The sequence below is a fragment of the Natator depressus genome, chromosome 6, assembly GCF_965152275.1.
Source record: "Natator depressus isolate rNatDep1 chromosome 6, rNatDep2.hap1, whole genome shotgun sequence".
Classification (NCBI taxonomy): domain Eukaryota; kingdom Metazoa; phylum Chordata; order Testudines; family Cheloniidae; genus Natator; species Natator depressus.
The window spans coordinates 10,594,616-10,607,856 of NC_134239.1; the positions used below are offsets into that span (position 1 = coordinate 10,594,616).

The 13,241-nt window shown below is 49.7% G+C and overlaps 1 protein-coding gene across 1 annotated transcript in view; it reads right to left on the bottom strand.

The window, feature by feature from the left end:
- Window positions 1-2,268: 2,268 nt before the first annotated feature.
- LOC141988541 (uncharacterized) overlaps window positions 2,269-13,241 on the bottom strand; it is a 39,917-nt gene continuing 28,944 nt past the window's right edge. Inside the window, 2 exon segments of the mRNA XM_074954342.1 lie at window positions 2,269-3,350; window positions 4,029-5,949. Of these exon segments, the coding sequence (XP_074810443.1) occupies window positions 5,114-5,949 (836 nt within the window). The 3' untranslated portion in view covers window positions 2,269-3,350; window positions 4,029-5,113.

Genomic DNA, 13,241 nt, shown 5'->3' on the forward strand with positions numbered 1-13,241 from the left:
GGTAAGATCTAAGTTATATATTGACCTGGCTAAGTGGCTGGTCCCTTGGGATTGCAAGGACTTTATGTATGATGAATAGGGCCCTACCAAATTCACAGCCCTGAAGCCTGGTCTCCCCCACAATGATCTCTGGCTATTGTAGGGGGTGGCCGGGGAGTGGTAGCTGGCAGCTGGGAATCCAGCTTTGAAGGCAGCACCACCGCCGGCAGCAGCGCGGAAGTGAGGCTGGCATGGTGTGATATTGCCACCCTTCTGCGCTGCCACTGAGGAGCTGTTGGGGCAGCCACTAGCCGTTTACCCCAGCGAGATGAGCGACAACCCTGGAACCGGGTACCCCCTGATTGGGAGTGTAGGAAGGAGCCCAGGGAAGCTGAATAGGGTTCGGCTGTGTGACTGACTGCAAGCCGGCCAGCATGTTACAGCCAGATTTCCCCGCTGACCCAATTGCAGACCACTCCACCACCGTTAGGGCCTTGGGCTGGGATGCAGTGGAGTGGGTGGGCCTGCGTTCCTCCTACCCCCTGCCACTCCATCCCTGGGGCTTGCAGCCTCCCCACTTTCAGGCCAAGAAGCCTGCATTGGTCTATCGCCCGCTCGAACTAGGACACCAGATGGTTTTGCTGACTGTTCTGCCAGGGAGCTGATCCCGCTACACTGCTGTATTGCTTTGCCTCACTGCAGACCAGGGCCATGAACTGTTTACTGTCCCGCCCTGATTCTCTGGGCCTATAGACCCTCTGCTGCTAGGTCTGCCAGCCAGCCAGAGTCATTAAGGCTATGTCCACACTACCAATTTGTGTTGACAAAAGTGATGTCAACAGCCAAAAGTTGACGTAATAAAAATTGCAACTGCATGTTCACATTGCTCCCTCTGTTGGCAGATCACGTCCACAGTAGGGGCACCATCATTGACAGTGTGAGCAAAGCACTGTCAGTACCAGTCCAGCTCAACACCTTCTGTTACTAGGTGTTGTGGGACAACGGAGCAGATCACAGCACATCTTGGGACAGGGCTAAATGTCCTGTGATGCACTGCTTTCTGTCCCAGCACTCTATGGGCTTCCGGCTTTCTTTTGTGGCATTTTTGCAATGGCCCTTCTTTGCTGTGCACCCTGGCATCTTTGTGAGAAGGGATGGATCCTGCAGTGCTTTCCTATGTTGTTAACTGTCATGAAGACATCACGGATGGCAGTGCAGTTAATCGTGAAGTTCCTAACTGAGGAGGTCTTGCAGGTGCCCGACATTCTGTGTGATAGGGATAGGAGCAACTTTAGATTGCTTTTGGCATTCACAGAGCAGGTGTATAGGGTAGGCCGTCGCTTTTGGGCTCGGGAAAAAAGCACTGAATGGTGGGATCGTATTGTCATGTAGGTGTGGGATGATGACCAGTGGATACAGAAATTTTGGATGTGGAAAGCCACCTTCCTGGAACCACGTGTGGAGCTCGCCCCAGCCCTGCAGCGCAAGGACACCAGAATGAGAACTGCCCTCTCAGTAGAGAAGCGTGTGACAATCAGTGTGCGGAAGCTGGTGACTCCAGACTGCTACCGGTCAGTCGTGAATCAATTCGGAGTGGGGAAGTCGACCGTTGGGGCTGCATTAATGAAAGTGTGCAGGGCAATAAATCGCAGCCTGCTATGAAGGACCGTGACTCTGGGAAATGTGCGTGAAATAGTGGACGGCTTTGCAAAAATGGGTTTCTCAAACTGTGGAGGGACATTTGGCACCAGACCACCTTGCAACGGAGTACATCAATAGGAAGGGGTACTTCCCCATGCTGTTGCAGGTACTTGTGGATCACCGTGGGTGTTTCACTGACATCAACATGGGGTGGTCCGGGAAGATGCATGACGCACACATCTTCAGAACACCAGCCTATACAGAAAGTTGCAGGCAGGGACTTTCTTTCCTAACCAGAAGATCACAGTGGGGGATGTTGAAATGCCCACAGTGATCCCGGGGGACCCTGCATACCCCTTACAGCCATGGTTCATGAAACCTTATACGGGACACCTGGACAGCAGTAAGGAGCGGTTCAACAACAGGCTCAGTAGGTGCCAGATGACAGTGGAATGTGCCTTTGGCAGATTAAAGGCACGCTGGCGATGCCTTTATAGCAGGTTAGAGCTCACTTAGGATAACATTCCCATGGTCATAGCCACATGCTGTATGTTGCACAATCTCTGAAGCGAAGGGTGAAAAGTTTGCTCAGGGGTGGAGTGCTGAGGCCGACCACTTGGCTGCTGATTTTGAGCAGCCAGATACCAGGGCTGTTAGAGGAGCCCAGAGGGGAGCTATTTGAATCAGGGAGGGTTTGAGACAGCACTTGGACAAGGAGCACCAGTAACATATCTCTGTCAGAGGTACTCCAATGTTACATTACATGTAGTTTTCCTAGGGGGAAATGGTGACATTTGGGGCCTTATAATCCACATAAGAAAGTGATTAAAATGCCTGTGCATGTATTGGCAGTGCCTGCAATCTCACCTTGTAGAAAGAAAAAATAAAGATGATTTACCATTCTAAAGCTTGGCTTTTACTGCACAAGGAACAGCGTGCACACAAACACACAGATGCTTGGCGGGAAAGGAGGAACCAGGGAAGGGCAGACTTTCACAGCTGTGTGTGGGTCCAGCTGTCATTGTGAAAGTTGTCCGAGGGGGTGGAGTGAAGGGGAAACCGAAAAGTCCTGGAAAGTGGAAAGGAATTTGTGGGCGGAGTTTAGGGGGCGGGGGCATGGGAAAGAGTTCTGAATGTGTTGCAGTGACAGAGGAGCACTGATCTGCTTGGGGCTTGTCTACACTTCCCGGGGGATCCACGAGTGGCGATCAATGCATCGGCGGTTGATTTAGTGGCTTGAGTGAAGACCTGCTAAATCGACCGCAGATCGCTCTCCCATCGACTCCTGTACTCCACCAGCTCGAGAAGAGTAGCAGGAATCGACAGGAGAGTGTCTCCCGTCAACATCACATAGTGTGGACCCCGTGGTAAGTAGATCTAAGCTATGTTGATTTGAGTTACGCTATTCACGTAACTCAAATTGTGTAGCTTAGATCGAATTTCCCCTCTAGCATAGGCAAGGCCTCAGTCTGCAGCATTATTAAGGACTTCAGCATCTGTGTTTGCTTCTCCATTACTTTAATCAGCCGCTCAGTTGTGTCCTTAACAAACGTGTGATTCTCTTTTCTGTCCTGCTATTCAGCTTCCCAGCACTCCTTGTGTTCCCTTTTTTTCTGCATTAGAGCACTGCCGGACCTCCCAGAACATGTCTTCTTTGCTGCATCTTGGGCGCTTTCTTATCTGGCGGAGATGCTTGGCCAGCATGCGTGAGGTGTTCCTGAAGGCCACATCTGGTGAAGCACAGGGGACAATGCACAGAAGCAGGATTGTTAAATTCATGCACAACGTTAAAACATTTCAATTAAATACACCTTTTGCAACATTGCCGTCACTTTCTCACCGACCCTAGCCAGGCACACATTTCTGTGAACACCCAAAGCATGGGGAGTGTTGGGAAGGGGGACTGACTCCACACTGAGAAAAGAGCACACACTCTTTGCAAGCGTCGTGGTGCAGCATTCTAGGGGACAAATTCTAAAATTCTCCCACACTTTTCTACAGGTGGGGGTCGTTCTAGTGGACATCTCACTGCTAAGGGTAAGCAGGGGAAAAGGGTACAGCTACTCCACGCTTGTGGTTTCTGCCCTGCTCCATATGCTGCTCGCCTGTGTGCCACTTTGGTCCCTGCACAAGTGATTGCCGAATGGCGCGGGAAAGTTTCCTACAATGGGGGAAGGAACAAAGCTGCTCTACCACAGAACCTTCAGCAGAGGATTGGCAAGTACCTCCAGGAAACTTTCCTGGACATCTTCCTGCAGGATTTCTGTGAGATCTCAACGTGCATCAGTACCCTACCACCGTACCAATTAGCTACACAGGGAATTGTCCAGCTCACAGAAACACAGCCAGCCTCCCACATTTCTATACCCTGAACCCACCTCCACACTACACAAGCCACAGCCACTTACCAGGCATCTCATCTCCTGCTTCTTGCTCCCTGAAGAGCAACTGCTGAGTCTGGCTAGACAGCTCTGGAGTGGAGAACAGTTCCTGGCTGCCTGGCCTACTGGATGACCCTGCCAGGAGCTGCACATCCTCATCTAACTCCACCTCTTCATCAATAACTTCAGCCTCTGGGTTAGGTCCTCTTTCCGCTGCCTCTGTGCCCTCTGAAGTATCCATGCGGCTCTTGGCAGTGGAGGTGGGGTTTCCACTGAGGATAGCATCCAGCTCCTTATAGAACCAGAAGGCCTTAGGTGAAGCACCTGAGCGACAGTCCGCCTCCCTCGCCTTATTGTCCGCCTGCCTCAGCTCCTTTACCTTCGCTCTGCACCGTGTCCCGATCACAGCCCTTTTCGCACAAGCCTTGAGAAATCTGCCCGTGGGTATCCCAATTCCTACAGCTCAAGCGCAGCTGGGACTGCACAGCCTTCTGACGCACGGGGAGAGAGCCACGGTTGCCTTACAGACAGTGAGGACTTAGAACATTTTCATTGGCTCACCTTAAAGATTTACACTGTTTACATTGGCTTCTCCACATGCCGTCTGAACCCATCAGCTTCTTTAATAGTAAAGAAACATCTGGTTAGACAGACCTTTGTTACACATTAGGGACGTAGTTCTTCTTCATCACATTTCTATTTAAAGTAGACGGCATGAGCAGGTCCTGAGTATTTTTTCAATTACATGGACCAGGCAGTTCTGCCCCGCCCCACAGGACTGCAAATCCCACCTCTAGATGTCACCCAAGAGTCACACCGGTTGGAACCGAGATAGATGTGGGGAGAAGTTCCTGGCAGGGTCCCATCTGGGGGGAGTGGGGGGGAGGGGGTTGTCCTGGCTGCATCCCCTCTAGATGCATGAGTGTGTGTAGGACAGAGAGACGTAGTTGGATCCCACCTACATGGAGGGCAGGAGGGAGTTCCCTAATGGAGTAGGCTGTGACCATCTTCTCTAAATTACTACCACCGGTCTGCTCTTCCCCACACTGCTCAACCAAGTTCCCTTCCCTGCCCCACACAATCACTGCTGGTCATCAGGGGGACAGGACCACTCACTGGTCTACATCTGCTGATGCCATGGCAGGCCCACTGGCTGCAAGAAGCCCCTCAGGCCCTGGCGATGGCAGAGCGGTGTTGGTGTGAGTGACCTGGTGCCGGTTGAGGTTGGCCAATCTACCAAACCGCTTGCCACAGTCAGCACAGCTGTACGGCCGCTCCCCGGTGTGTGTGCGCTGATGTCGTCTCAGGCTTGAGCTCTCTGCAAAGCTCTTGCTGCAGTCAGTGCATTGGAAAGGCCTCTCCCCTGTGTGTGTGCGCTGGTGCTTGGTCAGTGCATTGGTGTTGCTGAAGTTCTTGCCGCAAACATCACAGCAGTGCAGCAGCTCCCCACTATGTGTGTGTTGGTGTGTTCTCAAGTTTGAGCTCTCTGCAAAACTCTTGCCGCAATCAGCACAGCTGTACGGCCGCTCCCCAGTGTGTGTGCGCTGGTGTCTTCTCAGGCTTGTACTCTGTGCAAAACCCTTGCCGCAGTCAGCACAGTGGTACGGCCGCTCCCCGGTGTGTGTGCGTCGGTGTCTTCTCAGGATTGAGCTCTGTGCAAAGCACTTGCCACAGTCAGCACAGTGGTAGGGTCGCTCCCCAGTGTGCGTGCGCTGGTGTCTTCTCAGGCTTGAGCTCTCTGCAAAGCCCTTTCCGCAGTCAGCACAGTGGTACGGCCGCTCCCCCGTGTGTGTGCGCTGGTGTATTCTCAGGTGTGACCTCTCTGCAAAGCCCTTGCTGCAGTCAGCACAGCGGTGTGGTCGCTCCCCAGTGTGCGTGCGCTGGTGTGTTCTCACGTTTGAGCTCCGTGCAAAGCCCTTCCCGCAGTCAGCACAGTGGTACAGCCACTCTCTGGTGTGCATATGCGGGTGTATTTTCAGGACTGAGGACTGGCTGAAGCTCCTGCCAAAGACAGACCATGTCCTCGTTCCTCCCAGGATCTTGTGCCCTGCTGGAGAGAGCAGAGACAATCCCGGTGTTAGCTCATGGTTAAGGATACAGGTTTGTCAAGGATGGAAAATGTCACGGATGGAGTGATTTCCCCATTTCTCTGTCTGATTTTTTGGATGTGCGCCTCACTCTGCAATGGCAGCTCCTATCTGACAGGGCTGGACTGAACACCTCACACTGGACATTAAGACCTGGCCTGCGAGGTTACAGTGCCACTCAGATTTGCCCCCGCTCACAGTCATAATGGTGGGTGAGGTGGGCCAAATTTCAGTGAATGGCCTTGCCACCCATTTCGTCTCTAGCCTGCACCTACCCCTCTGCACCAGGCCGGTGTTAGGATTGCAGTGCTGGGGGGGGGGGAGGGAAGTGCTTCTTTGGGCAGTTGGTGCCCCCTTGGCAGGGCGAGGACAAGGGCACATTTTGTTAAACATCATGGAGCCATCACAGGGAGTTTAATGACCTGTGACTTTTACTAAATTTACTGTAACTGCTCTGTAATTTTTTATATGAAATGCCATGACAAATCTGCAGCCTGACTCAGGGTGCTCCTTGGGGGAAGGGATAGCTCAGTGGTTTGAGCATTAGCCTGCTAAACCCAGGCTTGTGAGTTCAATCCTTGACAGGGCCATTTAGGGATCTGGGGCAAAAATTGGGGATTGGTCCTGCTTTGAGCAGGGGGTTGGACTAGATGATCTCCTGAGGTCCCTTTCAACCCTGATATTCTATGATTCTACCCTATGTTGTTTATGCAGTGCCTACTCCCACATATGCCATGCACCTATTGGGTCTCATTTTATGCTTAAATTGTAGCTTGCCCAGACAACAGGCAGCAGCTTGTACAAAAGGGCCCTGATCCAGAAGTAGGGGCTTTAAGTGCTAACAAACAGGGTCCGGGGTTTGTTTTCACACTGATTTTGGCTTTATTTAAATCAGAGGTTTTTATTTATGTTGCTGGTTCTGCACTGTCTCCTGTTTTATGGCACAAGGCCTGTTCCCCAGTGTTTGTGCTGTTTAAACTATACTGGTTTGAAACTAGTTGAGGGGCTATAATCCCCTCATGTAGATGCAGTTAGACCGGTATAAAGCTGTTTAGCACAAGGTAACTTCCTGCAGGGGAGTCAGCCCTTTCAACGAATTCCTTCTAAAGAAGTCATTCAGCCTTGGCCTGATGTTTCATTCTTTGCACAAAACTAAAACTAAACTAAAATCCTCGGGGTGGGGAGGGGCTGAGGAGATGACAAGTCACCTAGAGACACTGCTGACCTGGAAGGAATTAATGGTTGCCACACAGCAGGCCTTTGATCTACAGACAGTGGTAAGGCTGAGGGGTGTCTAAGCATGGACACTGAAGCAATTGTAAGTGACTAAGATTTTGTGCCACTGAGAGAGCAGGAGAGGAGATGTGACAAAGGCCACCCTCTCCCTCGCACCTAGCCCATATACCAGGGTACTCCAAGTCATGGCCCACAGGAGCCTTTCGTCTGGCCCCCAAACATGTCCGCTCCCCCAGCAGCAGCTGCCTGGAACGCGGGGCAGTTTTAGAGCATTACAATGAAACGCTGCAAGTGCCGGAGACCTGCTCTACAAAATGGCGTCCTCTGCGTGGCGTGACCTCGCACTCATGGTACATGACCCACTCCAGGGGTGGGGTGGGGGGGGAATTTTGTGTGACTGCACACACGCATGTTTAATGAGCCCCGCAGATTTCTAATTTTTCATGCAGAAAAAAGCTTCTGCCAAAATGTTGCTGTAGTTCCGCCTTTTGCCCACCAAGGGGTGCCGTGATGATAGAACAAAGTTGCAGCTCCCTGCAGTGACAGGAGACAGGGGCTGTGGGGTGGCTGGCTGGGGGGGACGGTCGGGTCAGACAGGGGCTCATAAGGGCTAGTGGGGGAGGACAGACTGGGGCGGGGGCTGAATGGGAGTGGAGGCCACGGGGGAGGGACGTGCAGAGACACACAGTGATTATGCAAGACTAACACGGCTGTTACTCTGAAACCTGTCATTATGCAAGGCACTGCATTTAGCCGCATGGAGTGGAAATCTATCAACTGCATGAAAAAACTTGTACAGATACAGACAGACATCATCTTCCTTTCCAAATGCAAACAGATGGACATCGTACCAAAAGGACTGAAGGTAAAAAAATCCATTACAATCTACATACCACACAGACTATGCTGACAGCTTGTGCCACACGCTCTCAAAGAAACTGCAGAATCACCTGATCAACATCCTCTACAGCAAACAGGGAAAGATTAAGAATGAGCTCTCAAAACTGGATACTCTCATAAAAAACCAACCTTCCACACAAACTTCCTCGTGGCTGGATTTTACTAAAACTAGACAAGCCATTTACAACACACACTTTGCTTCTCTACAAAAGAAAAAGGACACTAAACTTTCTAAACTACTACATGCCACAAGGGGCCACAGCAATGGTCCCCTCAACCCACCCAGCAATATTGTTAATCTATCCAACTATACTCTCAGCCCAGCAGAAGCAGCTGTCCTATCTCGGGGTCTCTCCTTCTGCCCCTCCACCCCCTCGAACATGATACAGTTCTGTGGTGACCTAGAATCCTATTTTCGACGTCTCCGACTCAAGGAATATTTCCAAAATACCTCTGAACAACATACTAATCCACAGAGACCTCCCTACCAACATTACAAAAAGAAGGATTCTAGGTGGACTCCTCCTGAAGGTCGAGACAGCAGACTGGACTTCTACATAGAGTGCTTCCGCCGACGTGCACGGGCTGAAATTGTGGAAAAGCAGCATCACTTGCCCCATAACCTCAGCCGTGCAGAACACAATGCCATCCACAGCCTCAGAAACAACTCTGACATCATAATCAAAAAGGCTGACAAAGGAGGTGCTGTTGTCATCATGAATAGGTCGGAATATGAACAAGAGGCTGCTCGGCAGCTCTCCAACACCACTTTCTACAAGCCATTACCCTCTGATCCCACTGAGAGTTACCAAAAGCATCTACAGCATTTGCTCAAGAAACTTCCTGAAAAAGCACAAGATCAAATCCGCACAGACACACCCCTGGAACCCCGACCTGGGATATTCTATCTACTACCCAAGATCCATAAACCTGGAAATCCTGGACGCCCCATCATCTCAGGCATTGGCACCCTGACAGCAGGATTGTCCGGCTATGTAGACTCACTCCTCAGGCCCTACGCTACCAGCACTCCCAGCTACCTTCGAGACATCACTGACTTCCTGAGGAAACTACAATCCATTGGTGATCTTCCTGATAACACCATCCTGGCCACTATGGATGTAGAAGCCCTCTACACCAACATTCCACACAAAGATGGACTACAAGCCGTCAAGAACACTATCCCCGATAATGTCACGGCTAACCTGGTGGCTGAACTTTGTGACTTTGTCCTTACCCATAACTATTTTACATTTGGGGACAATGTATACCTTCAGATCAGCGGCACTGCTATGGGTACCCGCATGGCCCCACAGTATGCCAACATTTTTATGGCTGATTTAGAACAACGCTTCCTCAGCTCTCGTCCCCTAACGCCCCTACTTTACTTGCGCTATATTGATGACATCTTCATCATCTGGACCCATGGAAAAGAAGCCCTTGAGGAATTCCACCATGATTTCAACAATTTCCATCCCACCATCAACCTCAGCCTGGTCCAGTCCACACAAGAGATCCACTTCCTGGACACTACAGTGCTAATAAACGATGGTCACATCAACACCACCCTATACCGGAAACCTACTGACCGCTATTCCTACCTACATGCCTCCAGCTTTCACCCTGACCACACCACACGATCCATCGTCTACAGCCAAGCTCTGCGATACAACCGCATTTGCTCCAACCCCTCAGACAGAGACAAACACCTACAAGATCTCTATCAAGCATTCTTACAACGACAATACCCACCTGCGGAAGTGAAGAAACAGATTGATAGAGCCAGAAGAGTTCCCAGAAGTCACCTACTACAGGACAGGCCTAACAAAGAAAATAACAGAACGCCACTAGCCGTCACCTTCAGCTCCCAACTAAAACCCCTCCAACGCATTATTAAGGATCTACAACCTATCCTGAAGGATGACCCAACACTCTCACAAATCTTGGGAGAAAGGCCAGTCCTTGCCTACAGACAGCCCCCCAACCTGAAGCGAATACTCACCAACAACCACATACCACACAACAGAACCACTAACCCAGGAACCTATCCTTGCAACAAAGCCCGTTGCCAACTGTGCCCACATATCTATTCAGGGAACACCATCACAGGGCCTAATAACATCAGCCACACTATCAGAGGCTCGTTCACCTGCACATCCACCAATGTGATATATGCTACCATGTGCCAGCAATGCCCCTCTGCCATGTACATTGGTCAAACTGGACAGTCTCTACGTAAAAGAATAAATGGACACAAATCAGATGTTAAGAATTATAACATTCATAAACCAGTCGGAGAACACTTCAATCTCTCTGGTCACGCAATCACAGACATGAGGGTCGCTATCTTAAAGCAAAAAAACTTCAAATCCAGACTCCAGCGAGAAACTGCTGAATTGGAATTCATTTGCAAATTGGATACTATTAATTTGGGCTTGAATAGAGACTGGAAGTGGCTAAGTCATTATGCAAGGTAGCCTATCTCCCCTTGTTTTTTTCCTACAAACCCCCCCCCCAAGACGTTCTGGTTAAACTTGGATTATTGCTGTGCACATTGTAAGATGAGCTATTGCCAGCAGGAGAGTGAGTTTGTGTGTGTGGTTTTTGGAGGGGGGTGTGTGTGGGGGGGTGGTGGTGAGAAAACCTGGATTAGTGCTGGAAATGACCCACCTTGATTATCATGCGCATTATAAAGAGAGGTTTCAAAGAGGGATGGGCTATTACCAGCAGGAGAGTGAGTTTGTATGTGTGTCTGTGTGGGGGGGGGGGGAAGGGTGAGAAAACCTGGATTTGTGCTGGAAATGGCCTTCCTTGATGATCACTTTAGATAAGCTGTTAGCAGCAGGACAGTGGGGTGGGAGGAAGTTTTGTTTCATGGTCTCTGTGTGTATATAATGTCTTCTGCAGTTTCCACGATATGCTATGCATCCGATGAAGTGAGCTGTAGCTCACGAAAGCTCATGCTCAAATAAACTGGTTAGTCTCTAAGGTGCCACAAGTACTCCTTTTCTTTTTTCTTTTTACGAATACAGACTAACACGGCTGTTACTCTGAAACCAGTGATGGGGGAGGTTTGCAGAGCTACATAGGGAGAGGGGACTGGCTGGGTGGGGGCACAGATACACATGGTGATGGGGGCAGATGTGCCTAACTGAATGGGAGAGATTAAGGGTTGGTCAGGGTTTGCATGGGGGAAACTCCCTAACAATCTCTCCCTGCCCCCCCACCCCAAAAGCCTGTTCCATACTTTTCCCACCCATACACAACAACCCTCCAAGTTCACACCCAGGCTCAGCAATTACTTCCCACTCCCTCAGCTCCTCCGTTACCCCTGGCTCCCCCAAGCCTTTGCACTGCTTCTGAGGGGTGCGGGAAATATGATTCTGTATTGTAGTTTAAATGAATTATTACTCAGAGTTCTGTTTTAACATGCCTAGTAAGGAATCTATTTGTCAAAAAACATTTCTTGAATCTTTTTTGTTGTTATAGACATACTTGCTGACAGGTATTTTGAAATAAATGACCAAAAATAATTGAAACTGGTGTGATAATATTGTGTTATTTTGACAAATAAAATATGCAGAATTTTAAAATATTGTCCGCAGAACTTTGAATTTTTTGGCAGAAGTAATGACGGATCCTGTTCTGTCCTGAGTCATTCCCAGCTTTCTCCTTGCTTGCTGGGGGCAGGTTTCTCCAGTCTGAGAGGTCACGTGCGAAGTGAAGCAGCAGAGAGGGGGTGGGGTGGGAACCTTGACAGGGCAGCACCTTCTCTGCCAAGGGCCAGTGACTCGGGGATGCTCTCCCAGGCTGCGAGCAGGTTTTTGCCCCTCTCTGAGCTATGTCTGGATCCAGGTGCCCCAGGGCCATAGGACACCAGCGCACAAAGCTTGAATCAGGTTTTTCAGGCATGAAACCAATTTGAAAAATCTCTAGGGCACCCCTGCCTTGGTATGATTTTCTGAGGTGTGCAAAGCCTAGAAGAAGGTGTTGTGGTCTATGGACCAATAGGCGTGTCTTTCTACCCAGGTGCTTGTCTGACCCCCAAGTGCCAGTGTCTGATCCGCTGACACACACACAGATGAAGTTTATCCTCAGAGCCGCAATACCTTTTCCATTACACACTTGAGGAAGTTGAGGCATGGGGGAACTGTAGTGACTCGCTTCTAGAAACGAACCAAGATGTTTTCAAATCCTACTACAATGTCCTACCCACTTGGTAAATGCAGCTCCCATATTCTCCTCCCACCACGGAGACCTCTCTCTTTCCCACAGCATCCCCTGAAATCTCCCACCTCCCCACATTGTCCTATATCACTATCCCACCCCTTTTCCAAGTTCATCACCTCCCCCTCTCCAATCTACTTCTCTTTCGCAGCTTTAGGGCCGTATCATTTTTAGATCCCATCATAGGTCACAGATATCCAATGAGTAGGAAAGATAGGAAGTATGATAGTAAGACCCCCTGGCTTAACCAGATCTTCAATGACCTGAAACTCAAAAAACAGTCATACAAGAAATGGAAACTAGGTCAAGTTACAAAGGATGAATATCAAAAAAACAAAACCCCACAAGCATGTTGGGACAAAATTAGAAAGGCCAAGGCAAAAAACAAATTAAACTAGCTAGGGATATAAAAGGGAATAAGAAATCTTTTTACAAATACATGGGAAGCAAGAGGAAGACCAAGGACAGACTAGCCTTACTAAATGGAGGGAAAGACAAGAAGAGAAAATGCAGCAGTGGCCAAACTGCCATTAAATGCCTCTTTTGTTTCAGTTTTCACCAAAAAAGTTAGCTGTGATCGGTCGACTAACATAGTGAACACCAGTGGCAATGGGGTAGGATCTGAGCCTAAATAGGAAGAGAAATAGTTATGAATTACTTAGACAAGTTAGAGGTCTTCAAGTAGGCAGGGCCTGATGAAATACACCCTAGAATACTTACGGAACTGGCTGAAATGATCTCTGAGCCATTCACATGTTCTTAGAGATAATCGCTGAGGATGGTAGAGAGA